Source organism: Melanerpes formicivorus, unplaced genomic scaffold, assembly GCF_026170545.1.
Source record: "Melanerpes formicivorus ecotype bairdi unplaced genomic scaffold, bMelFor1.0.p_v2 SCAF_37, whole genome shotgun sequence".
NCBI classification, from domain to species: domain Eukaryota; kingdom Metazoa; phylum Chordata; class Aves; order Piciformes; family Picidae; genus Melanerpes; species Melanerpes formicivorus.
Window position 1 is genome coordinate 1,988,707 of NW_027142389.1, and position 26,450 is coordinate 2,015,156.

Here is a 26,450-nt window from a genome sequence, read left to right on the forward strand (position 1 = left end):
GCAAAGCATGCATTTAAAATCAGGGGGGGCAAAAGATTAGGAGATGAAGAAAAAGTCCTTTAAACCAAAAAGAAAAGAGACATTGTGACAAGAAGATGGGCTGTCAGGCGGTTTGTTTGCTCACTCCTGTTGCTTTCTCAGTTGTTTTTTAGCTCTAACTTGAATAAGGCACAGCCAAGAAAGAACAATAGCCTGCCTGCCTTCTTTTTTATGGTGGCTTGATAGTTTAATCTGTAGTGGGTCCTAAGACATTTGAGCTCCACATACTTCCCAAACACCATGGCCCTCTGAGATTGTTGGTAGAGCAGTGGGTGGCCTGGCACTTGCTGCTTTCTTGTTTGAATGTTGTTCCCTGAAGTGGGGAGAGCGGCTGCTGATAGGGCAGAGAGCAAGGGAGAGGGGCCTCTGCATCTTCCCAGTGCTATTGGCTGGTTTTGTTTTCTGGCATCTATGAGACTTGAGCCTTGGAGAGCAGCCATCCAACATCCTGTTTTCACTGAATTTGTCTCTGCTCTTCCCAGTCTCTTCTCCTTCCTTCTGCTTGCAGAGTCGCTGCAATAGCACCAAGGTAAGAATATGATACGGCACTTCTTGGCTCATTTCTCACGTGGGGATTGTTATGCTTGAGCGAGTGCTATCTGGCATTCTAAGCAGATAAAGGCAAGCTCAGCTAGGATCTCAAAAAACCACTGTACTCTGGAGAGAGCTAGGTATCACAGGCCAATAATGCAACTCCAGATTTGCTGAGTGCTGAGTTAATCTCACCTGCCTAGAATCACCCTGCGTGGATTCCTGTGCAGCAAGCACGAAGCAATGCCTGCACACTTTTAGTCCTTAGGCTCAACCCTGTTCTGGTTGAAGTGTGTGGAAGTTTAAGGGTGAGGCTGCATCAAGACTCACATGTGTTGGGCTTGGCAAGGACAGCAGATGTCATTCTCTTGTGGCGGTGAGTGTGACCAAGACGCAGCTTCCAGCTCTTTCTGATGGAGTTCTTTACCGCAGGCTGTCTCCCCTGGTGCAGGGCTTGTTACACTGCTGGTCCTGGGTGGAAAGGTTTGCTGCTGAAGCGACCTGTGGCTCTCATGCTCAGCACTTTTTGCAAAACAGGGGGGAAGGAGACCTGCAATTTCTGTGTGCATGGTCCCAGCACATTGAGCAGCCATCTCTGGGTAAGAAAGTCCAAGCAGGAAAGATAGACAGGTTTGTTCTGCTACGAGAGAAGGGCCAGTCCTAGAAATGCAGGGCAGAATGAGGATCTGAGCAACCTGATGTAGTTAGGGATGGCCCTGCTTGCTGGATGGATGGTTGGGCTGGATGACCTTTAAGGGTCCCTTCCAACTCAGTGTGTTCTATGTTTCTGTAAGAGAAAGTTGGATGGAAACTTGTAGGAATGAGGAGGGGACATGGAAAGATGCAGACCAGAACCAGTCAGAGGTGGATACCTATGGGTGAAAAAGAACCCTGTTTACTTTCTCAAGAACACCCTGTCCCTATCTCCTGCTCCTGAGGATACAGAGATCCTTGGTGTCCTCCATTCTTAGAATAATGTTCATAGAGCAGGACTCGAGTTGCTCCCACATGTGTTGGATTGTGAAGAGCAAAACAGAGAAGGTATTAGAGAAAATAAGTAACTGGACATGCTTTCCAGTGCAAGAGGCCTTGGCAGCAGGTTCTGGTGCTCTTCTGAGATGTCAGCCAGCCCTGAGGGAGGAGGCATTGTGTTCTGCATTTCTGTCTAGTCCAGCAATCCTGCATATAGATTCCAGGTAAGGAGCAGCTTCCTGCTGAGGGAAAGGTTATCTGGCTCAGAAGGACTCTGTGCAGGGAAAACTCAAGGGGAAAAAGCATAACTCAGACAACCTAAATATTCCCACCAGGCAGCAAGGTCTTGTGAAACTTGTTATGCCAGGCTCAACACAGGAGATGATGTTTAAAGACTTGTTTGGAGAATAAATTCTTGATGACTGTTTTCCCTTTTTGACACATGGAGGTCTCTGCAACAAACTACTTGTGGAGAAAGAAATTGCAGGTAGAGATGAAAGAACTAGGTGAGGGGAGTGATAGTGGAAGGAATGTTTTGAGAGTGGGAACTTTACCTGAACTGTGTTTGTTGCAATGATTGTCTAGGGTGTGTGAACAACTATGGTGAAACAGGTTCTCAACTGTGTGCTCTGTCCCCAGGGGGAGAAGCTGAGAGGGGGAGCAAAGCAAACCAGATGTCTGTTATTTTGTTTGATGCAATGGTTTGAAATTAGAGAAGAGGAGATTTAGATTGGATGTTAGGAACGAGTTCTGCACCATGAAGGGGATGGAACACTGCAACAGGTTGCCCAGGAAGGTGGTGGGGGCCCCATCCTTAGAGACATTCCAAAGTCAGGCTTGATGGCACTCTGAGCAACCTGATCTGGCTAAAGATGTCCCTGCTTGCTGCAGGGGTGTTGGACAAGATGACATTTAAAGGTCCCTTCCAACCCAATGCTTTCTATCATTTTATGATCTCCTGAAAAGTGCTCAGACAACATGGCCACGGAGCAGAGTCCAGAAACAGCCACTGAACATGATGGGGAATGGCAAAAGTGCTTTCCTTCCTACAGGAGATGCAAGGCTCAGGTACAAAAAGTGCTCTAAAAACGCTGGAAGGAGGTACCCTGAGACCCTGTCTGCTCCAAAACTTGCTTTACTTTTTAAGGTCTGTGTTCTTCTCTCTTTGTCTGAGGATAAACAAGAGCCTATGAGGACTTGCACTTCCCTCCTCCCTCACAGATGGAATGCTCCAAGGAAAAAATCATCCTGAATATTGGGGGAGTCAGATATGAGACCTACAGCAGCACCCTCCAGACCTTCCCAGGGACCAAGCTGTGCAGCCTAACAGATCCCCGTGCCCCAAGCATCTACGACTATGACCCCACCACCAGAGAGTTCTTTTTTGATAGGAGTGCTGAGATCTTCAGCTGTGTGTTGAACTATTATAGGACCAAACATTTCCACTGCCCCATTGACACCTGCAGAGCAGTCCTGGAAGAAGAGCTGGCTTTCTGGGAAATAGGAGAGGCACAGCTAGCACCCTGCTGCTGGCTGAGGCTGAATAACAAAGTGGTGCAGACAGAGGAGCTTAACATCTGGGATGAAAATGAACAGAATGATGACCAGTGCCTCATAGTCCAGGCAGAAAGAAGGGATTCCAGCTGGCGAACCAGGTGGCAGCCAAAGATTTGGTCTATGTTTGAGAAGCCCTTTTCCTCACTCAGTGCTAAGGTAATCCTGTATGGGGAGATGGACACAGCCTGTGTCCTTTGGGATTACTGGAATGGGTCCATGAGAAGTGATTATGGGGTCATAGCTTTGATAAGTACGCTCTGAGTCCTGGGTTAAAAGCTGAAAGACAATTCTCTCTTCTCATTAGCAAACACTTCCTTCTGCTCTCCTTTTCCTACCCCACTTCTCTGTACAAAATGCACACCCCAGGCCTCTTTAAAATGTCAGGCATGTAGAGCAACAAAACTCAGAGGCTGCAGAAGAGGTTTCCTGTGCTGCTGCTACTTCTAGAGCAAACACTAAGTGCTGAAGATGCCCTCAGTGTGGGATGGTTGCATTATTCTAGCTATGGGACATTTCCCCTTCCTCACAACCTCCCATGCAGGAGTGCAGGTGATGCTTTTTTCCCCCTTCCATTCTGATTCTCTCTATTATTTTTCAAATGCACTCCAAGTGAGCAAACTGATGGTTAGTCTGGGAGTGTACTGTGCCTGTGAAGGAGATCTTGGGGTTGTGGAGGGGCATTGAGGTTGTGTGGTATGTGTTGGTGGTCAAACTAATCACATATGTGCCCTTTCCTCCCTCTGCAGTGTTTGGCTTTTGTTTCTCTGCTGTTCATCGTTGGAATTGTCATCATATTCTGTGAGGAGACCAAGGCACAATTTGAGTTCTTCACTGCTAACTTCACCTCTGTTGGCTCTTCTGGGGTTTCCCACAATGACCACGAACCCTATTACCACCAGGCTGCCTACTTGCTTCATCTGGAGCTTGTCTGTGTCCTCTGGTTCACCTTTGAGTTCTCTGTGCGATTTTGCTGTTGCCCAGACAAGAAGTCATTCTTCCAAAATCCCCTGAATGTGGTTGACTTCCTCTCCCTCTTCCCAGTTTACATTGAACTCTTTGTGGCTGGGCAGATTCAGAGAACGCCAAGCCTGGGGCTTTGGCTGGGCTTTGTTCGCATTATCTATCTCCTCAAACTCCTGAAGGTGTCCAAGCTGATAGAAACCCCACTGATCCTCAAGGTCCTGTGCTACACCCTCAAGTCTATCCTCAGAGAGATTTGCATCCTGCTGATGATTTTGGCCTTTGAAACGCTCTTCTTTGGCTCTCTCTTTTTCTATGGGGAGTTGCTGGGCAGCCACCCCTCCTACACAGGGGAGCTGCACCTGACTGACATTCTTGTTTGCTTCTGGTGGGCTCTGATCACACTCACCACAGTGGGCTATGGAGATATTATCCCTCTCACCACGTTTGGCCAAGTGACAGCAGCCTTAGCTGCAATATTTGGCCTGTTAACTGTCATCATCCCAATACCCATTTTCCTGGTGAAGTTTAAAGGCTATTATGACATTGCTGTCTTCAAACAGAAGCTGGAAAGAAACAAGAAACGTTAGCACTGCAGAACCTCTGCTTCCCTTTGCCTTCAGCAATAAACCTTCAGCCTGGTTTATTCCCCTTGATGGGAAGGGAGTGCAAATAGTTCTCACTGCAGTTTGCTTGCTGCCTTAGCACATTTCAAACCACTGGTGGGGTGAGGCCTCAGGCAGTGCTTGATACACAGCTGATCAGACCTGTTGGAATCCACAAGTCTTTCCCACATTGTACTTCATCCCGTGCTCTTTTTACATGCCACACTTCTCTCCCTCATCCAGCTGTTCAGAGACATGCTGTGGTGCTGCATTTCAACCTCAATGGGCAGCTCATAGTCCAGCTCCATGACCAGGGGCCACAGCATATTCCCTCAGCTGGCATGCGACCCATGATGCCAGCTCTGCCCTCCTCTGCCCGACAGCCCACAGCCTCATTTTGCATGCTGGGAAAGAAGATTTGTGCACCTTCCTGCTCTGACAGCCAGGAGGGAGTGTGGCTGTGGGGTTTTGTTTAACGTTGCTCTGTTTCCTCATTTGGCATCAACAAGCCCACACTCACAGCCAGATGTAAAGGTGGCAGCAGGCTCACCTGACTGACTGTGCTCCTGAGAGCCAGCTCTGCCTCGTGGGCTCCCAGGAACTGCTGCAGCTTTTGGGTACCAGCAAGGGAGTCATCCAGCAGCAAATCCTTTTTGGCCCTGCAACCTTTCACAGGATCACAGGATGTTAGGGGTTGGAAGGGATCTCCAAAGATCCTAGAGTCCAACCCCCCTGCCAGAGCAGGACCACAGAATCCAGCACAGGAACACATCCAGATGGGTCTTGAAAGTCTCCAGAGAAGGAGACTCCACAACCCCTCTGGGGACCCTGTTCCAGGGCTCTGTGACCCTCACAGTGAAGAAGTTCCTCCTCATGTTGAGGTGGAACCTTCTGTGCTGGAGTTTATATTCTTTGAGCCCAGTATGATCAGAGTTTCTCTGGATGCTTCCAGCGGATCAGCACATTTCAGCAGTAAAAAAACAATCATTGTGCTCTAGCCAAACTATCTATATGATATTTTGTTGCTGCTCAAAAAAGGAAGAACATGATCTATACTACTCTACACTACTCAGTACCATTTTAACGTCCTCTAGGCATAAACTAGGAATATTTCTCTTTTAACTGGCTAGTCTGAAGTGTTGCCTACATTTAATCTTGACATAACAAACACTGTTGAGGTACAGAATGGTGTGCCAGGGTTGTTTTGTTTAGTAAGTAGGAATTCCTGCAGACAATAACACTTGTGTGTTTAAGTTTCATGAAGGCTGTGTTTTAATTGCCACTTTGAGTAAGTCCTTCTGTCGCTGTGACTTCTCTGTTCAGGATAAGATCTTAAGGATGCTTTGTCTTCTTCTGAAACACCAGGTAATTTCCCTGTATTCCAGTGCAATTACAGTTAATTAGGTTTTGTCTGAAGGGAAAGAAAGAGCACTGAAGACATCTCAAGCACAAAGCACATGAGGAGCTGGAGAGACCCTGGCAGTAGAAGGAAGGTTTAGGGTGCTCTCCACCCACCTATGCTGTATGTAGAGATGGGGGAGACAGCAGGGTGAAGCCATGCATGCTGGTGCACAGGAATTGTTCTTCATTAGATCAAAGTGGTTCTGGGCTTTCTGTGGATAAAAATAACCTTCCTGCAAATTCATATTAATTACAACAAGCTCCTGGTCTGAGCTAGACCAGAAGTAATTCTCTTCAGTGATTTGACTTCTCAGCTCAGTCTCTCCGCAGTGACAGCACTTTCTGAACTTCAGAGCATGTTTTCACACAGTGTCTGCTTCTAGCAGTGATAATGTGGATGATTAGAGACACTGTCAAGGGCTGGGGTGCAGAAAGGCTCTTGCTTACTCTTGCTTCTGTGCAGACCAAGGTCACCGCTAAACCTTGTCCCCCAAGTTGGGGTGCAGTCAGCAAAAGGTGGTACCTGTGAGGAGAAGCAGACAGGACAGGTGACACTAAACTGACCAACAACAGACTCCATCCCAGGGACATCATATTCAGTGTAAAGCTGAGGGATCATGAGGGTCAAGCCTCTTCCTCAGTGGCCAGTGTCCAAGAAGGATTTTGTTCTGCCTTTGATTCTGATCTATGTGTTTGTGAATCCAGCTCCTGAATCTGGTTCTTGTTTGTCACTGAGCCCAGTCTGGGACTTCCCCAGTGCCTGCCCACAGCATCAGTGGTGACTGTGATCAATTGCCATCAGGGTGTCAGAACTGTGACTGGTTTGTATCCATTTTATTGCTATTATTTTCATTAAAGCTGTTTTAGTTTTCTTTTCCAACCCATTGGCCTCTCTCCCTTATTCCTTTTCTTTCCCCTCTTAGGAACAGAGAGGGGTTTACAGAGTGTCTGTCACTTGTCTAGTGGCCAGCCCAGCTCTAACACCTGCTTGGTGCTGGTGGCAGGGATAATTGGTTAGATTAGTAGTTGTTGTTCAGTTAGAGAGCAACATATGGAAAAGAGTCATCTATGAAGTGTTGCTAAGCTTTAGCTGGATTTCAATGCCTGGCTCTTGATCTTTGTAATGTAGATGTAGACTCCTGGGGAAAGAGTCTCATTTTCTGAGAGACAAAGTGCCAAAGACAGGAACACATTATCTTGGCTACAAACCCACTCCTTCGCTGCTGACTCTTCTGCCCCCTTCCACCACCAGCTCAGGTGACAGGCTGAGCAGTGCAGGTGCTCCTGGCACAGAGTGGCCCCAGCTTCCTCTCATGATGGCAGCCCCCTGGCACCTCACCACCCACCCCCAGTGTGTGTGTGTCAGTGAGTGTGTGCAGCTCATACTCAGAGCATGCCATGCCATGGCCATGATCTGACTCACCTGGACAGAGACAGGAAGATCTCATGCTCCCAGATGAAGGCTCGCATGAGGTTGAAACAATCCCTAATGCACAAGCTCACCTGCCACACACTCAGTGCAGCAAGCCTGGCCTTTGGTGATGAGTCCCAGAGGTAGAAACCACGGAGGAGATGCTTTCCAGCACAGGCTGTTCATGTTGCCTGGCTGTTGTGCCCTCCCTTTTCTCCCAGCTGGGCCATGGACACATGAACCCTGCTGAGGGCATGGCAGGCTTGTCCTGAAAAAAAAAAAGGGAGAGGATAAAGGCTTTGACAGCAGAATGTAGAAGAGCCTGTAGCAGATTTCAGTTTTGAGGAGGCTGGGGAGTCACAACAGAGAACAAGAGAAACTGGGGGCACTTTACAGCAGTGCCTGCTCCCACCCAAACCTTCAGCTTCCCCTTCCAGAGCACTGGACATTGTGACTCTTTGCTCCAGTATTAACTACCCAAATGGGATTCAGGCAAAAGCCTTCCAAGCAAGTCAGAGTGGACTTTGTGAGGTTTCCCATCCCAGGCAGGGTCTCAGCAGCCAGTAATGTGCTCTTATTTTGAATCAGAATAAAAAGCCCAACCGTGGATATCTCTTAAGAATCAGATCGTCAGGATGCAGTGGGGGACAGCAGCTCCTGAAGGGGCAAGGAACCAGGCACAAAACCACAACTGCCTGAGCAGGGTCCTTGATTAGCTACACAGTACCAAGTGGGGTGAGATAAGCAGGGCAGAATCATGGAATCATAATCTCAAGTCGGAAGAGACCCATAAGGGTCACTGTGTCCAACTCCCTGCTTCTTGCAGAGCTGTCTAAATCCCATGGCACTGAGCACTCTGCCTTCTTCCATGAAAATAGCAGACAAAAGCAAAACAGCTTAGGCTTTCCCAGCAGCAAATTCCCTTCTGCATGCTGATCCGTGCTGCTAGCTTGTGCTGACCTCCGAATCAACGTGAAACAGACACAGCTTCCCTCCTTTCATGTTCCCAGTGCTCCCCAGTGTGGAAGGATGAGGAGTTGCTCGTCACTAGGAAACACCAACACAGCTTCACACAGCGCCAGTGATGTGGAAGTTGGGCCTGTTCTTGGCAACACAGCTTTGCCAAAGCAAACAAAAGTCCCTCCTCATCTCAAAACCATGCTTCTTTCTCTTCTGTGGAGCCTCTTAGCTGCAGAAGTCCCGGGCAAGAGGAGCACCATGAGGAGCTGTGCTTTACCAAGTGATGAAAGAAAAGCACTGCTGCCTGCTGGTGCTATCCTCTGGAAGAGCCTGTTGTGGGACAGTTCTCTGATGACTCCAGAGCAGCCCAATAAAGGCAGTTATTGAGGCTTAGCCACACCTATGACCTGCTCCTTTCCTCTTTCACTTAAAGTGTTTAAGACAAATTGTCTTATGATGGGTTAAAGACAAAGCTGTTTCTGATGCCCTCCATGATAAATAAGTTCATAGTCATGAGGTCTCTGCTAGACCCCCACGCCCTTTGGCACTCCTGTGTGAGCTTGGTTTCCAAGCTACCTTTCTAAAGAACAGAGTAAGCGTGCCTTTGGCTGGTCCCTATCCCAGCCAAGGACTTTTGGATTAGCATTGTGCACTCAGTAGGAGCAGTAGAGAGAGGAAGAAATAAACCTTCTGTAGCAAGACAAAATGGGCCATCCTGGTTATCAGTTTTCTTGTCTGAGCATGCTGAAGTTATTGTACCCAACCTGCCCAAAGCTGAGTTGAAGAACCCCTTGCAAGAAATCTCATGGTCAAGTCATAGAATCAATAAGGTTGGAAGAGACCTCAAAGATCATCAAGTCCAACCTGTCACCCAACACCTCATGGCTACTAAACCATGGCACCAAGTGCCACATCCAGTCCCCTCTTGAACACCTCCAGGGATGGTGACTCCACCACCTCCCTGGGCAGCACATTCCAATGGCTAACAACTCTCTCAGTGAAGAACTTTCTCCTTACCTTGAGCCTAAACTTCCCCTTTTGCAGTTTGAGACTGTGTCCTCTTGTTCTGTGTTTCATTATGGATAGGGCCAGACCCCATCCACTGCTCCTCTCATCCCACACAAAGGCTGTTGCAGAGACAGATGTTGTCTGCAGAAGGGCTAGGATGTCAGACTTGCTGTGCCCACGAATGGGTGAGAAGTGGCACTGATGCAGCTCAGGACACTCTCAGAGAAACAAGTCATGTTCCCAGCTACCCTGAATGCTGCCAACATCATGACTGGTGAGAACTTCTTGTGCAAGTGAAGGCAGCAGCTTTCCTGGGCCCTCAGGCTATGGAAAATTCAGGGTCTGGTGAAGCACACTCCCACAGTCCTTGAGCTTGTGCATACAGGGCGTCTGTATGGCCTGGCTGTGGGCAGAGTGACTCAGCAGCACAGGGAAACTCAGCTGCCGAGGGTGAAGTCACAGCCTGGTGAAGCCCCAGGCTCTGACTCACAGAGAGCAAATGAATTTGACATATCTGGTAAGTGAAAGAATGTTCCCAAATCTGGATGTTTCTCAAGATTCGAGAACAAGCACCCTCAGGAGTGCTCTAAGGCCACTGTGCTATTGAACTTTTGCTGACTGGAGGGCAAGTAGTGCCCCTTCCAGATATTGCTGTGTTTCTGTGCAACTGGAGCACTGCTCCCCTGGACATGGAATCAATGTTGTTGTACTCCTCTGAGAAGGTTTTTATTCAGACCCCACCACGCTGGCAAAGAAGCGATGGCAAATCCTTGGTGCCTGAATGATCACTGAATCATAGAATCATGGAATCAACCAGGTTGGAAAAGACCTCAGAGATCATCAAGCCCAACCTATTACCTAATACCTAACACCTCCTGACAACTAAACCATGGCTTCAAGTGCCACATCTAAACCTTTTTTGAACACCTCCAGGGATGGTGACTCCACCACCTCCCTGGGCAGCACATTCCAATGGCTAACAACTCTCTCTGGGAAGAACTTTCTCCTCACCTTGAGCCTGAATTTCCCCTGGTGCAGCCTGAGATGTTCTGCCACTTCTTGCCTGGGAGAAGATGATGGGAATGTGTGCATGTGTTTGTGGAGGCCTGTCCACTTGCTGTGGCTGATCAGCTTGTGCAGGTGATGCTACCATTGTGCAGGTGATGATATTACCACCTGTGGAACAAAAATTCTTTCAGCCTAAGGGTTGAGTCTGAAGGAAATAGCTGCTTGCAGTAAGGCTAAATCATTCCTGCTTAATGCTCTCAGCAGCCTACCTTCAGCCCATTGCTCTGCAGAGGAAAACTGGTGAGGAGTGACTCTGTCTCCTAATTGCCTACCAAAGGCTTTAACTGCAGCCACCCTCCCTCCAGGCTGCCAGACTGCAGAAGTCATTCTCCAGTGAGTCCAACTTTAAGAAGAAGGCTTGAATGGTGTACTGAGGTTGTCTTTAATCTACTGCTTGCTTGGGTATCTTTGAAGCAAATCCCCATCTTACCTTTCATTTAGGAGCAAAATATGAAGTGAATATCCTAACCTCACCCCAACCTTGCACCAAGCTGACTCTCTGTGCCCTCTGTGTTACCAGTGGTAAGAATCATTCCCATATCTACTCCTGTGGTTCTTGGCAGGCAGTTTTATAGGTCAGACTGTAGTGCCAGGCTGTTGCTTGCTGTTTGTTACAGAGCTTGTGGTGAAGTGCACAATTCTCTCCTTTCACATTGCTGCCTTGGAGGTCTGTTTAATAGTAATAATTAGAGTGCAGAGGGCTCTTCATCTTTAAAGTGATTCCTAAAGGTGGACTAATTAGGCTACCCAACTTACCAGTGAGTAAACTCTTACAGCTTGTCTTTGGGATTACTGTATGCTATGCACTAGGGACCTGTGGACCTATAACAAGTCCACTTCTGTGGTCTCTGTGATACTCTGTGACAGATTGCATAAAATAATGATAATAATAACAACAACAACAACAACAACAATATCATTAAAGTGAATTTTCTTTTCAGTTGCATTGGCTACCTTGGCTTGTGACATCTTTCTTTACAGAAAACTGCTCTAATATTTGGCACCTTTCTCATGCCAGGCTCCACACCGCTGTGAATGACCTCTCTCTTCACCCAGCCTCCTTCACCTCCAGCAGTCCTGCTACCTGCCCTAGGATTCGCCACCCCTAGCTACTCTGTAGCATCCCCCACCTCCAAGCATCTTGTGTGGACTCTGCTAGCCCAGTGCAGTAGCAATGAGCTGGAAGGATGTATCCATGGTGTTTCCTGCAGGGAAACATGGGCTGCCCCAATGCCCAGCAGTGCTCCTGTTTTTCCTCATTGGAATCCCTTGTCTTCTGCATACTTCTTTATATATTCATCCTTCTTCCCTCCATATCAGCAAGCTGGAAAGGATAGACTATCTAACATCCATGCTCTGCATCCCTGGACCAAGCAGTCCCTGAATCCAGCTCAAACCCAGCACCTTCACTCACCTCCAGCTGAAACCTGATGTTGTCAAATTGTGTCACAGTCTCTGGGGTAAAGTTCACTTGCATCCTTCTTCTGACCTTGAAAGTGCGCCCTCCTCCTCCTCAGACTCCATCAGCCTGTGCTGTCCATTTTCCCCTGTGCCTGTGTGGCACAGTTTCCTCAGCCACGGGGAAGTTCAGAAGCAGAACCCTGCCAGGGAGATCTGTACTGTGACTCATCTGTGCCAGGGAAGGGAGAGTTTCTTTTTCATTGCTGCAGCTTGGAGAGGTGCATCCTCCAGCACCTCAGCAGCCCGAATTTCGGGTGTGTGCCTGGGCTGTTGTGTGGGGAGCTGGGGGCAATTGTGCTCTGTGTTGATACAAGAGGAACCATCCTTTTAAACCATGCCTTTCTGCCCCACTCTCCCACTTCCCTTTTTCCTCCCTCAGTGTTGTCACCTTGTAGTATTTTAATCGGAGGAAGCAGATACATCAAGGAAGTCAATGGCAGGGGCGAGGTGGGCGGGGGAGAAGAAGGCGGGGGGGGGGGAGTGCTCAGAGAGGAAGAGGAGGAAAATCACATCACAGCCCAGTCTGCCAGTGTAAACACTTGATGATTTCCTGTTATTGTAGCCTAAAATGTACCATGACATCATTTGTGGGCCTCCCAGAATCACCCAGAAGGAGGAAAAGGCAGCATTCCCAGCCCGCCCCCAGAGAGAATCCAGGGGATTCAGACCCTATAAGGCAGTGAAGCTCTGCAGGCAGCAAAGATAGGGTTTCGAAAGCGTGCTTGTTCTTGGCAACGTGGAGGTTTCACAAACAGGAAAAACGGCTTTTACTTTTCCTAGAGGGGAACCGTTTGTGCCTCATGAAATATTGATGCCTTGAACCATGGCTACTGGGGAGGCAGAGCTGACACACGAGGCTCGGGACAGGCACAGGGGAGCTCCTCACCCAGATCATGCCAGCTCATCTTTCGTAGGCATCCCCCCTTGTTTTTACAGCACCCACTTAGCTTCCAGACCACCCCTACCACAAAAAGGAGATTAAGTCAGAAGCTGTGGTTTCTATAAGACACTTCCCAAAGTGGAATTAACTTGATCATTTTGATAGGTGAAGCTCACCCTGAATAGAGTTCATCTTTTGGAGGCACCCACTTTTTTATAGCACCCACTTCACTTCCAGACCACTCCACAGAAAAGTCAGAAGCTGTGGTTTCATTAAAACACTTCCCAAAGTGGAATTAACTTGATAATTTTGATAGGTGAAGCTCACCCTGAATAGAGTTCATCTTTTGGAGGCACCCACTTTTTTATAGCACCCACTTAGCTTCCAGACCACCCCTACCACAAAAAGGAGATTAAGTCAGAAGCTGTGGTTTCTATAAGACACTTCCCAAAGTGGAATTAACTTGATCATTTTGATAGGTGAAGCTCACCCTGAAGAGAGTTCATCTTTTGGAGGCACCCACTTTTTTATAGCACCCACTTAGCTTCCAGACCACTCCACAGAAAAGTCAGAAGCTGTGGTTTCTATAAAACACTTCCCAACATGGAATTAACTTGATACTTTTGAAAGGTGAAGCTCACCTTGAATAGAGTTCATCTTTTGGAGGCACCCACTTTTTTTTATGGCACCCACTTTGTTTCCAGACCACAGAATCACAGAATCACCAAGGTTGGAAGAGACCTCAAAGATCATCCACTTTTTTATAGCACCCACTTAGCTTCCAGACCACCCCACAGAAAAGGTGGTTAAGTCAGAAGCTGTGGTTTCTATAAACCACTTCCCAACGTGGAATTAACTTGATACTTTTGAGAGGTGAAGCTCATCCTCAATACAGCAGAGACTGTCAGTTTTTCCTCCTTTCCTGGGCACTGAATCAATAGAGAACTTCACACAGAAAGTGAGGAGCCAAGCTCTTCCAAACCAGGCTAGAGGAACTCTCCTGGAATTTGACCCAACAGGTCAGATCTGTGTCTCAGTTACAGTTAATCCTGAATCACTGCTCTCAGCCTGCACTGCTGTAAGGAAGTACAGAATCAGCTTCACGGAGATGGGCTCTCAGAACTCTTCTGGAGGGGGATAATAACCAGGCTGATTTGACACCACACCCTTCAGCCACAGCCTCTTTCAGAGACCACTGTGGGATATCTGCAACATTTGTTTGTTTGTTTTTCCTCTTTCTAAAGTAAAGTAACACACTTCATAAATACACTGCTGTATTTGTAATCATTTGGGCTCAAACCCTGCCTTCCACACCTGCCAACTGCCTGGCAAACAGCAGCAATTACAGTGTAACTTTTTGTCCTTCACAGAATCACCAAGGTTGGAGGAGACCTCAAAGATCATCAAGTCCAAGCTGTCACCACAGACCTCATGACTAAACCATGGCACCAAGTGCCACATCCAATCCCCTCTTGAACACCTCCAGTGATGGTGACTCCACCACCTCCCTGGGCAGCACATTCCAATGGCTAACAACTCTCTCAGTGAAGAACTTTCTCCTCACCTCCAGCCTAAACATCCCCTGGCACAGCTTGAGACTGTGTCCTCTTGTCCTTGAAACAGGAGAAATTAGTGTCCTTCATGTTACATGCAAAGAAACTGAGTCACTGAGATGAAATGAACATTACAGAACAGAATGTATTCTTTTAATGTGGGCTTAAAGCAATCCTACCCCTCCAAGTAGCATCAGAAAACTGGATTTGAGTTACCACAAGGTAGACTTGAAATGTCTGAAGAAATCCATCCCAGATAAGAATGATACAAGCAGATAAAAGCAGATAAAGCCCAGCTGAGATGAAAAAAAAAGACATAGAATGGTCTTGCAATTTGCTGGACAAAAAAAGGAATAAGGTTGGTTGAAGTTGTTGCTATTTTTCTCTCACTTGGATTTACTGGAATACAAAAGTGGGTTGGTCCCCAGGAGCTATTTTTGGATAGGAGAACCAGGCCATTCAATTTTTCTCCCTGCCCAGCTCTTTCCACCGCTATATATACAAGATGACTATCACTTGTTAAGTAGTTTGCTCTTCTTTTCCAGTGCTGCAGGGTGCAGCACTGGGAACTGAAGTGAACTGAAGCTTACACACAGCTATGTCAGGACTCTGTGTCCGATGAAATCAAGGGCTGGGTTCTGGTGACAGCATCAGGAACCTGCACATCTATGCCCAGCTCTGCTGTGAGCAAAGCACAGGAGAGCAAAATGCTTAGACAACCCTCTGAGAGCTGGGGCATACTGAGGCCTTAAATTAACTTCTGGCATTCTGTATCTGCTCAGAGTGCTGAGGTTATCAGGTGGGCTTGGCAACAGAGGGCAGGAGTCCCTTCTGAGCACTGAATTTGCCAAATCTCATGTGCAGTTATTCTGTCCCTGGGATTTTTGCTGAGGCAGCTGAAAATGCAGGACCTGCTAGATGAGAGGGGTGCCAGCAGCAGGGCTGAGCACCTGGCAACGGATGGATGATTGAAGTTCTGTCTGTGAGGGTAGTTGTGGAGTTCTGTGTGGTGTGAATGTTCATCTAAGATGCTGTCTTGCCTACTTGTGGGATATTGATCCTTGCTCGTGCAGGAGGAAGTTTGGATCATGTGCTAAGTCTCGTTTCATTCCCATGGCACAGGAACAACTTGCCCACACCACACCAGGCTGCTCTTCACTTTATGCTTAGGCACTGCAGGCTGCTTCGGTTCTCTGCAGGGCTGGTGAGTGTCACATCACTTTATGACACAGCTAGCTGTTGATGCTAAATATTTGTTTGCCATTATGGTTTTCTACTCTGATAAGACCTCACCTGGAGTACTGCATCCAGCTCTGGAGCCCTCAGAATGGGAAGGACAAGGACCTGATGGAGCAGCTCCAGAGGAGGCCATGAAAATGATCAGGGGGCTGGAACACCTCTGCTATGAGGATAGGCTGAGGGAGCTGGGGTTCTTCAGCCTGCAGAAGAGAAGGCTCCAAGGAGACCTAATAGCAGCCTTGCAGGACCTGAAGGGGGCTACAAGAAGGCTGCAGAGGGACTGCTTGCAAAGGCCTGCAGGGAAAGGATGAGAGGCAGTGGCTTGAAATGAGAGAAGAGATTTAGATTGGATGTTAGGAACAAGTTCTGCACCATGAGGGTGCTGGAACACTACAACAGGTTGCCCAGGGAGGTAGTTGAGGCCACATCCCTGGAGCCATTCAAGGTCAGGCTCACAAGGATTTGAGCAATCCAGTGTAGTGGAGGATCTCCCTGTTCACTGCAGGGGGATTGAACTAGATGACCTTTGGAGGTCTATTTTTCTATGTAGTGCCTTGTTCCCTGGTATGAAAAGCTGAAAATGGCACAGTGCAGTGATTGGGACACAGTGTGATTGCTATTTATGAGAATACTTCATCCCTTATGACACATATGAAGTGGTGTAGAGAAATCAGTAAATATGACAAAGTAGAAATGGTAGCAGTTTAGGTTATGATGATGAGTTTGGGACAGCAACAAAGTGTGCTCGATTCCCAGTGACTGGTACAGGATTATCCCTGCTTACAGCCAGGGTGAATCACCCTGGAAACTTTGACTCCATTTATTCTGGAAAGCTAGGCAAAACCAAAGTGGAAGAGAGTCTGGAAGAGCAGTCTTTCATCAGGGCAGTAAATCCAGGTTTAAGGCTCCAAGTATCAGACCAGAAGCACATCAGGCTGGTGACACAAGGAGCCAGCTCAGAAGGAGCACTTTCCCCTGGTGCACATTCATTGCAAAAACATTGCTGCACTGGTGTGTCCCAGGAAGATGGATTAAACATCACCTGGCCATGCCCCTATAGATATATGCCAGATCAAATCTCATCTCTGCTGAAGTGTGCTAGCATTAAAGCAGGAAGTCAGCAAAACTCCCAATGACCTAGGCAATCAGGCAGAAATGTCCTTGCCTGCTCCAGATGAAAAGTTTACTGATAGTGATTGTGAGCTCTGTGGATCCAGCATTAGGGCTCACAGAAACACAGCCTGTGCTCTGTGGATCCAGAGTTAGGGCTCACAGAAACACAGCCTGTGCTCTGTGGATCCAGCATTAGGGCTCACAGAAACACAGCCTGTGCTCTGTGGATCCAGAGTTAGGGCTCACAGAAACACAGCCTGTGCTCTGTGGATCCAGAGTTAGGGCTCACAGAAACACAGCCTGTGCTCTGTGGATCCAGAGTTAGGGCTCACAGAAACACAGCCTGTGCTCTGTGGATCCAGCATTAGGGCTCACAGAAACACAGCCTGTGCTCTGTGGATCCAGCATTAGGGCTCACAGAAACACAGCCTGTGCTCTGTGGCCTGTGTGTCAAGCAATGTGTGCATGGATGAAGCTCTGCAGCCCACCAGTGGCCTGCAGAATGGGTATTAGGTATTGCTAGATGATATTTAGAGGCCCCTCATGAACTTTCTTTCTCTGTTTCTGTGACTCTGCAAGAGCAAACAAGAAAGCTGCTTCCTGCAGTTTTGGATAGAAAGAAGGTGATTTGCTTCCATGACACACAGCATCTTCCATGCATCAAAGCAGGGAGATTTATAACTCTCCTCTGGGAACACCAGCAACCCTCTGGTTTTCTTTCCTCCACTGTGCACCCACTTGTACCACTGGCAGCTCCCACTGCAGAACAACCTGTGGCAAGCACAACCATGAGGTGAATGCCAGCACACAATGGGATATCTAAGGGGCTGTTGGTTTTGCTCTCCTTACTATTGATCTTTCTAAGGAAAAAGGAAAAAGGGTTCTTGTAGAGTTGAGCTGTGCAGTGCTAACCTTGCTGGTGTAAATCCCCTGAGGAAACAGGAAGGATGGGTGTGATCTGAGGGAAACCCTATAATTACAGCTGCATTAGGGTTTTGCTGTGGCCAAAGGCAAATAAGGCTCAGGGAAGTTTCTTAGCAGTTCATGTATCAATTAAAGCAGAAGGTGAACATCTGTTAGAGTGGAGGAGGATAAACCCTAATAAGTGTCTGGTATTCATATTCAGGTCCTAAAGAACACAATGGGTGAGGGGGAAATCCCATTAAGAGGTTAGAGAGATGAAGACAAATTGCTCACTTTTCTGCTGCTGTTATCTGAAATAACCCCCTTAAAACACTCACCTGATAGGCTCCCATGACCAGATCAGAATCTCAGCTTCAGATGTGAAAAAATGCAGCTTGTACTCTTCACAGTCAAGGTCAAGGAGCCAGCTAGCAAGTGACACAATGGTTAAAAAAGCCAAACATCATGATTTATGAGATCCCTAATGGTTTACTGGAGACTGGCTTGTTTCAGAGCACTGAACGCAGCCAACAGTGTGCACCAACCCTTCAGGGAGGATAACTAGTACAGCACAAAGCTTCAAACCAAATCTCCTTCCCAAAGCAGTGGGGGTTTAATCAGCTTCAGAGACATGGAGCCAAAGGTTCTGTTACTGTTAAGTCTGAAGGTGCATCAGGAGAGAATTTGGGGTCTGTTGGGTTAAAGGGAAGCAGTGTCACCAGCTTTCATTATTTAACCTTGAGCTTTTAATAGCCTCAGCATTTTTTTATGAAGCTGAGCTCTTCTCTGGGGATCTCATATTATTTTTTAAAAGTAAATTCAACAACAACAACAATAATAATAACAATAATGATGCAGCCTTTTTCATTAAGCATGACCACACTGATTTGGATGCAGCTGGGAAACAAACTCCTTCTCACAAGCTCAAGATGTTGCAGTTCAGCCCTGAGACTGTAAGAAGGTCATCTTCTACCTTGGATTCAGTGAGGATTTCTGATGTCTCCTGTGCTCTTGAGGAGTTATCCTTTTTCCCCTCAATGGTCATTTTTAACTGTACACCAGCCTTCCACTGAGAGGGACTTTGGTGTCTTGATGGTTGTGTTGCTTCTAAAAGAGAATTATCCAGAGAGCTTTTGTGTTTTCAAAGCACCGTGCCAACATCAGTAAGTTAATCCTCCCTGTCCCCAGGATTGCTGAGGGTGGAGGTTTCTGGTGGGGAAGAGGGAAGGCTCCTAGGCTTGAGGATCTTCTCAAAATACATATTGGGGCTTGGAAAACTAGTTTTGACACTGGAGAGAATTGCCTCAGGTTGAGTGAGAGAAAAAGCTGAAAGATGACAAAAAGTTGTGGCTGTGTTTTAGAAGTGGAAGTCCATGTTCCCTATGCAGACAGAGACATTCTCCTGAAGCAGTAGAGGCATAACTGGGACTGAGTGCCTGCTTCTCTGTGTCTGTTGCTGAAGGGGACACAGTAGTATATTACAGTCAAAGAACCATAGAAAGGTTTGGGTTGGAAGGGACCTCCAAAGGTCATCTAGACCAACCCCCCTGCAGTCAGCAGGGACATCCTCCACTAGAGCAGGATGTGCAGAGCTTTGTCAAGCCTGACTTTGAAAATCTCCAAGGCTGGGGACCTTAACTACCTTCCTGGGCAGCCTGTTGCAGTGTTCCACCACCCTCATGGCAAAGAACTTGGTCCTGACATCCTATTAGGTATATCTATATACCTACCTAAATTACTACCTACCTACCTACCTACCTACCTACCTACCTACCTACCTACCTATCTAGCTATCTGTTACCTATCCACCCACCTCTCCATTCCTTTTGTGTATATATATATAACCTACCCCTTCTGCTAATACAAATATCCTAAATACCTTAATTCTCTGCATTTGCAGAAGCAGAGATGCCATGTGTTTAGTAAAAGTCTAGGAAAAACGAATGATGGCCTCTGTCAAGCCTGTGGCTAACCAGGCAGGGCTGTGTGGGGTGTGTGCTGTGTGCTGCATCATCATGTTTTGCTGTGGGCAAAAGAAGATACAGAGTGTGTGTGTGGGAGTTAGGGTTGCCCATGAGTGCATGGCTCTCACACTCACACAACCCTGGCTGCAGATCACACCCTGCAGGGTTAACAGGGTGGGAAGGAATTCCCTTCACTTGTGAGTGAATCAGCTGGGTGGGAGAGGTAGCCTGAACACTCCCAGATTAGACTCCTGCTCTCGGCATCTCCTGCACAATAATGTTATGGGTGGGTTTCTTTCGTCTCCTTCATGCTCCAGCTCAGAAACTGCTGCAACACTTCCCTAGACAACATCATCATGGGTCAGGGTTTGGTCTTGACCTAGGAAAAAAACTGCCATCTGAGCAGGAACCAAGAGTCATGTCTTCAGTATATAATGTTCCTGCATTGGAATAAAAGCTGCTGGCAACTCCCTGTGTATTTTTAATGTTTCCAAAAATAGGCCTAAGTCTCAGGCAAAATGAATGGAGCCAAGACTTAGATGGAAAGAACTGGTAAAGTTTGTCTGAAACAGTTAGTGCTGAGATCATCTTCCACATTATACACCACTACCTGGAAACACAGGCCACTTTTCTCTCCCCTCTTTATGGCTGGCTGAGTCCTGTGCTCCAGTGCACTGATTCACTTGACCAAGTTTCAGTACAGTGGGGAGAATGGGCTTAATGTGAGTGGAAGACTGAGAGCTGGATCCCTGCTCTGATTCTGCTCTGTAGGAGCTGGACTGCCTGGAACACTGAGCTGGTCTTGGAGCCCTAGAGAAGAAGAGGGAAGTTAGCTTATAAGCAGCTGCTCTGTGTGTGAGGGAGAGAAGGCTTTCTAATCACAATGCCAGGGAGGAGAGGTCAGGGAGAGATGAGTGCAAGTAGTGGCTAACCTCTGGTGGGGCACACACTTATGTTCCAGGAGGAATTTGATGTCACTCAGTGAATCCTGAGTTCATGGCTGAGCCTGTGGCGTTTTGCAAAGGAGGGAAGGAGCATTTAGGAGCCAGCTTCAGAAACACCATTTGGTGCTCTGTACACTCATGGGCTAGCCTGGGTGCCCAGGATGGCTCAGAGGGCCTGAGGCTGAAGGTGTTATCCTGGATGCATTTGAGACTGTCTTCCTTGGGGGTTACTGTCACCACAGAGGTGCCAGGAAACCTGCATGCCTCCTTGCTCACTAGCTCAGTTCTGACCCAAGTTAAAACCCATGCTGCTAAACCAGAGACATAAGCATGTCTACAGCAAGCAGTGTGATCATTAGCAGTGTAACAAGTAGCAGATCTGGAAAACAACAAAGCTGCTGCTGAATACATAACATCCACACTATATTTGCTTCAGAGGGAGGGAATTCAGCTCACAAGGCATGGGTCTGCAGCATGGTGGGAAGCCAAATGCAGTGAATAGGAAATTCACTGAAACCCAAACCCCTGAGCTGAACTGAAAACTACCATAGATGCATGAGGAGATGATAATCTAGAGGTGGTGATGATGGGGGTGTGGGAAAACATCTTAACCCAGCTTGAACACCACACTGGCCTGCAGCAGAATGTGCTACAGCCCAAACCACCAACCACGCCAGCGGCAGGGCTGCTTGGGGGCTAGCACACAGCCCATTCACTAGCTGCACTCCCAAACACATAACTGCTGTTTATGTCAGAGGATTCCTGGAGGAGTAATTCTATTCCCCCTCTCACAGCGGCCCTGCTATGCTGTTGATGGTTGCAAAAGAGAAAGAAGCTTAGGCTGGGAATATTGAAGTGATGAAACGTTTGCTTGGGCCTCCCTGTGCGTGTGGGCAGGCAGGGAGCAGCATTCTGCAGACACCAAACAGGGTCACCGAGCAGGCTGTGCTTGCAAGAGCCTACGTACCGCTGCCCCAGGGCACTAAATGCTCTGGACCTAAACAAAAAGGGGTCAGGGAGACCTGTTCGGGAGTTGCAGGGCTGTTTTTCACGGAGTTTAACACAGACCCAGACTTCAAACTCCAGCTTTCAGCGAAAAGCTGGTGGTGAGATGGCAACAACTTAATGGTCTGTAGAAACTGTTGCTCTGGCTGCAGACAGCTCCTCCTCTGTCACTCGCTGGCTGGTTCTTTTAGCCGCACATGCAGGCTCACACAGCTCAGGGTCTGTGTCCTGCTGCCCTTGGGGCTGCTGACACAAGCAGGCAAGAGCAGTGTCACTCCTCTCTTCGATTCAGTTTTGAGTCTTGCAAATAAGCAAGGAGGTTTTTAAGCCAACAGGCTGCACCACACACTTTGGGGGGCTATCAAGATGCAGAGATGGATGTGCTGTAATGCTGAGTGGTCCCTCCCTGAGGAGGGGACATGGAGAGAGGGGTGCTTCTCAGTGGGTCAGTTTCAGCCCTGGTAGATTTTGTTGGTTCCATTGGAGATACAAGGTGAGCATTTTACAAGGTCTCCTTCCTCCCTGATTGCAGAGCTCCTCCTCTGTCACCCCATGAACGGAACACGAAGAGCTCTGCCAGTCGCCCCAGTTTCGCATGAGCTAAAACTTGGTGGGTGATGTAAAAACCACCACGCTCTGGCCAGCGTGTCACAGCACCACTGGCCTGCCTTCACTATCTCCTCTCATCATCAGATTCTAGCTCTGCAGCTAGAAACTCCTGCTGTGGTAACACTGTGGGTGTCAGAGATCCGCATGCCTTTGGGAGGAGTTTCATTTTAAACACCCAAGCCCTATTGACCTGAAAATCCCTCTCAGAGCTGGCTCCTCCCTGGCTGCTGTTCAGTAACGCTCAGTTTGGTCGTTCTGTGGCCCTTTTCACCATCTCAGACTGACTCTGCATACATGTTGAAGCCTTCAGAAAACCCCAGACTGTGTAAATTTATTCCTGATAGACTCCTGTCCAGGGGTTACCTGTGTCAGAGCCATCTGGAGCCTGGTACTCAGCCCTGGAGGTTGGACTGGGCACTCACATTCTCTGACAGGCATGGAAGGGAACGCCTGGTGGCCTTTATTACAATCTGCAGCTTCCCAGTCTCTGAGTCAGAAAGGCAGTGGCCCTACATGGTCATCACACTCATCACCATCATCTTGGCTCCACATTAGCCATCTGAGAAGCAGGCAAAGCAGGAGAGAGGGAGGGAGAGAGCAGAAAACTTACAGAAAGAGTGCTTCTTTGGAGTACTGAGACTGTGAAGAGCTTTCATGAAGACTCCGAGTTACCTCCCTTTGTGCAGCAAAGCCTATTAGTTTGGTGTGTAAGCTCTTGCTGGTCTGTGCCCTGTTGAGTAAAAGATTTGCTAGATTTTATGCCCACAAAGCTTTGGATTGTCCCTGTTAAGAAAGTAAGGTGGATGAGGAACAGACTGACAGCTTTTGTTAGATTCTGAAGCTTTCACTGGCTTTTTTTTCCTCATGGTTTGTTTACAGTGAAGCTTTGCTGGTCTAGATAGCTCTGGCATGTGTCCCACAGGCTTTGTGGATTGCCTCAGGGGGTTAAAATGCAGTGGGTTGTGTAGTTTTCAGTTGACCATGACTACTGTAAATGCTCAGTGGCCTTTGAGAAATGCTTATGGGTAAGCGTGTTTCCTTTTGGATGCACAGCACACCATCGAGCCTGTCAGAATAAATACCATTGGAACTACTTTTCAGATTAGATCTCTTTCCCCCCACCACTGAAACTGAGAGCCCTAGCTTGATTCTTCCCATCACCCACAGGAATAACTTCTCTGGGCTGGAACAGACCAGCAGGACCTACCCCATCTCCTTGCTCTGAGGAAAAGGTGGCAGGATCGGTCCCCAAAGCTCACATTGTTCCAATTCTGCATAGACTTCAGAGCATTTTTACATCAGTACTTTGCACCTGAACTGGCAAAATATATCCTCTTTCATTGTTTTGCCCTTGCTAGTTATGTCATCTGTCATTTGGGCTGTAAATATTTGGAATGAGGTCCCAGAATACCCACTAGATTTCCCTGTGTTCTCCCCAAAGCTGCAAGCTGCCCAAGGTGTAGAGAGCCAACAAGAGGAACATTTGTTCCTATTGGAACACAGAAAGAGCAATTGAAGAAGAGACAGCTCTAGGAGATGGCTGGTTCTTCTTATCTGACCATTGCATGCCTTGCAGACCCTTTGTGTGTTTGAAAGTGTCCTCTTGCACAAACACAGCACACAGACATGCAGGGTGAGGTGGGTGGTGTGGGCCATACGGTGAGCCACTGGCCCCAGTCCTGCCTTCTCCCTTGCACCTCGCAGGACCCTCATGGGCGGTGGAGGACTTACACGATAGAAGGAACTAGGAACTAGGGCTTTACAGAGTATCTGCAGTCTCAAATTCCTGGGAGTTCCAGGTACTTCCAAGCTATTTCTGTTCTGGACAGTTCAGGAGCTGGGACCATACATTGTTTACACACATACATACATACATAATTAACCAGGTTGGAAGAGACCTTTGAGATCATCAAGTCCAACCTATCACCCAACACCATCTCATCAACTAGACCATGGCACTAAGTGCCTCATCCAGTCTCTTTTAAAACACTTCCAGTGATGGTGCTCTCTTCCTTGAGGTGGCAGAAAGGGGACAAATAAATGGGGGTCACACATTCAATAGTCCCATCAGCTTCTGCCTTGTCCCAGCAGCTGAGTGGGGATAGAATTATCTGAGAGGTATTAAATTTTTCCAATTATTTTCCATAATTTCAAACCCTATCTCCCTAGATGTGATATGCTCTCCCTTTCCTTTGTCCCTCTCATCCTCCCAGCTTGAGAATCACTACAGAAGATTACCCTGATGCTCAGGGCATTGAGGTCTTGAAGAAGCACAGCTGCATGGAAAGAGTGATTGTGTTTGTTTGGGAGAGAAGATGATTTGTACCTCTAAACATGACTAAACACTAAAATGATCTAAGATCACAGAATCATAGAATGGCCTAGGTTGGAAGGCACCTCAGAGATCATCTACTAACCTCCCTGCCATGGGCAGGGACACCTTCCAACTAGACTCAGCTGCTCAAGGCTTCATCTAACCAATCCAAGATTATCTTTAACAAAGTGATCCACGGACTTCTCAGGATCTCAGGTAGTGATAGGACTAGGGGGAATGGAATGAAGCTGGAGGTGGGGAGATTCAGGCTGGATGTGAGGAGGAAGTTCTTCAACATGAGAGTGATGAAGCCCTGGAATGGGTTGTCCAGGGAGGTGGTTGGGGTGCCGTTCCTGGGGTTGTTTAAGCCCAGGCTGGATGAGGCTCTGGCCAGGCTGATCTAGTGTGGGGTGTCCCTGCCCATGGAAGGGGGATGGAACTAGATGATCCTTGTGGTCCCTTCCAACCCTGAATGATACTATGATAATGTCTGAGCAGAAGGAAACTAAAAGCAGGAGAAAGAAGCTCAACTGCTATTCAAAGAAGAGCTCATCAAGAGACTGGCTGATTTTAGAGGCTAATTCAGGACTACCACGTGATCAAGGTGCAGTTCTCCTACGGTGGTGACAATTTGCTGCCCCACTTTGCTTATGAAGCTCAAACTGAACTTCTTTCAGCCCCCTGAAAATACACCTTCTAGCACAGAACACCTTCCTTGAGGGTTCTTTCTTTTTTGCTTGGGTTTGGTTTTGTTTCTTTTCACATTGCAGTAAGCTGGATGGAATAAGACTAATAAGTCTTCTATCAAAACTATGCAAAGCGCAGCTCAATTCACCCAGCATTAGTCCAAAAGGAAAAGAAAAACGGCTCCTTGTTTAAATGTTCATGCTAAATAATTCTGGTATCCCAGAACAAATAATTTACATGCCTTTTCTACTTAAAAGAAGGTACCACAAAAGGTTTGATGTAAATGAAACCAAGACAATAAATCCCCAGTGAAATGCCAGACCTCCTCCCAGGAGAGTGCTTAATGTCATTAGGCCATGTCCTGGTCTAATCTACTTCTGAAGTACTGTAATATTATTTGGGCTCTGAGCAGCCTGGAAATAGCATTTTTTCTTGAGGCCCTGGGTAATGTTACCCCTCTCTACAGCCTCCTGCAGGGAGGATCTTCAGTCAGCAGACACTTTTACCCCTCAGAATCTCATCCTGCAGTCAGGGAGGAGAGATAACCCCTGCTTGTGTCTCTCCAGGAATCCGCTGGTGTGCTTGCTCTCACACATGGCCAGGCAGGGAGGGCTCAGCGAACGGCTGCTGGATAGGTCCAGGCCATCCCTCCTCAGCAGCTGCCACGGTAGAGGTCTGTGGGGGAGGCGAGATGCTGGTGCAGCACCTCCACAGCAGGAATTTCTCATGACACTGTGGCTGGAGCACCAGATGGTTCAGATGTTCCTGATGTCTTGTGCTCTCTCTCAGCAGGGAAGGGGAAGAGGAAAGGAAGAAGCAGGAGAGGAAATAAATCCTAGAAACTCATGTGCTTGTCACAGGGAACCCTTGTCTTGGAGAGTGGCATGAATGGCATTTTGCTTAGCTACTGCTCTGAGTAATTGAGAAGGAGGACACGAGAGAAGTGGCTGGGGTGAGAAAAAAGAGTCTGTCACACTGTAGAATTCCCTTTGCTGTCTCACGCCTTCAGATTGTTTGCAGACTGTTTGACATGTGGTTTATGACTCTCTGTGCACATGGCCAACGCCTGGCACACTGTGAGTGGGGAATGCAGTTGCTTTGGATCTGGTGTTTCACTGGAAGGGGGCTCCTCTTGAGTCAGGGCTCCTGTCCTCTGCACTATGAAGAAAATCTTAGTTCTCTGGAGGCTGAACTCTGGTTCCTTAATTTTTGCAAGGAAATAGCCAGACTTTGATCATCTGAAGTTCTATCATCTTTGTGGAGAAG

At 47.7% G+C, this 26,450-nt stretch overlaps 1 protein-coding gene across 1 annotated transcript; it reads left to right on the forward strand.

Annotated features, from left to right (window-relative positions):
- Positions 1-522: 522 nt before the first annotated feature.
- LOC137450723 (voltage-gated potassium channel KCNC1-like) lies at positions 523-6,945 on the forward strand. Its single transcript, XM_068157578.1, has 3 exons — positions 523-568; positions 2,764-3,255; positions 3,846-6,945. The coding sequence occupies exons 2-3, from the start codon at positions 2,764-2,766 to the stop codon at positions 4,647-4,649; spliced, it is 1,296 nt and encodes a 431-aa protein (XP_068013679.1). The 5' UTR covers positions 523-568; the 3' UTR covers positions 4,650-6,945.
- The last annotated feature ends 19,505 nt before the right edge of the window (positions 6,946-26,450 follow it).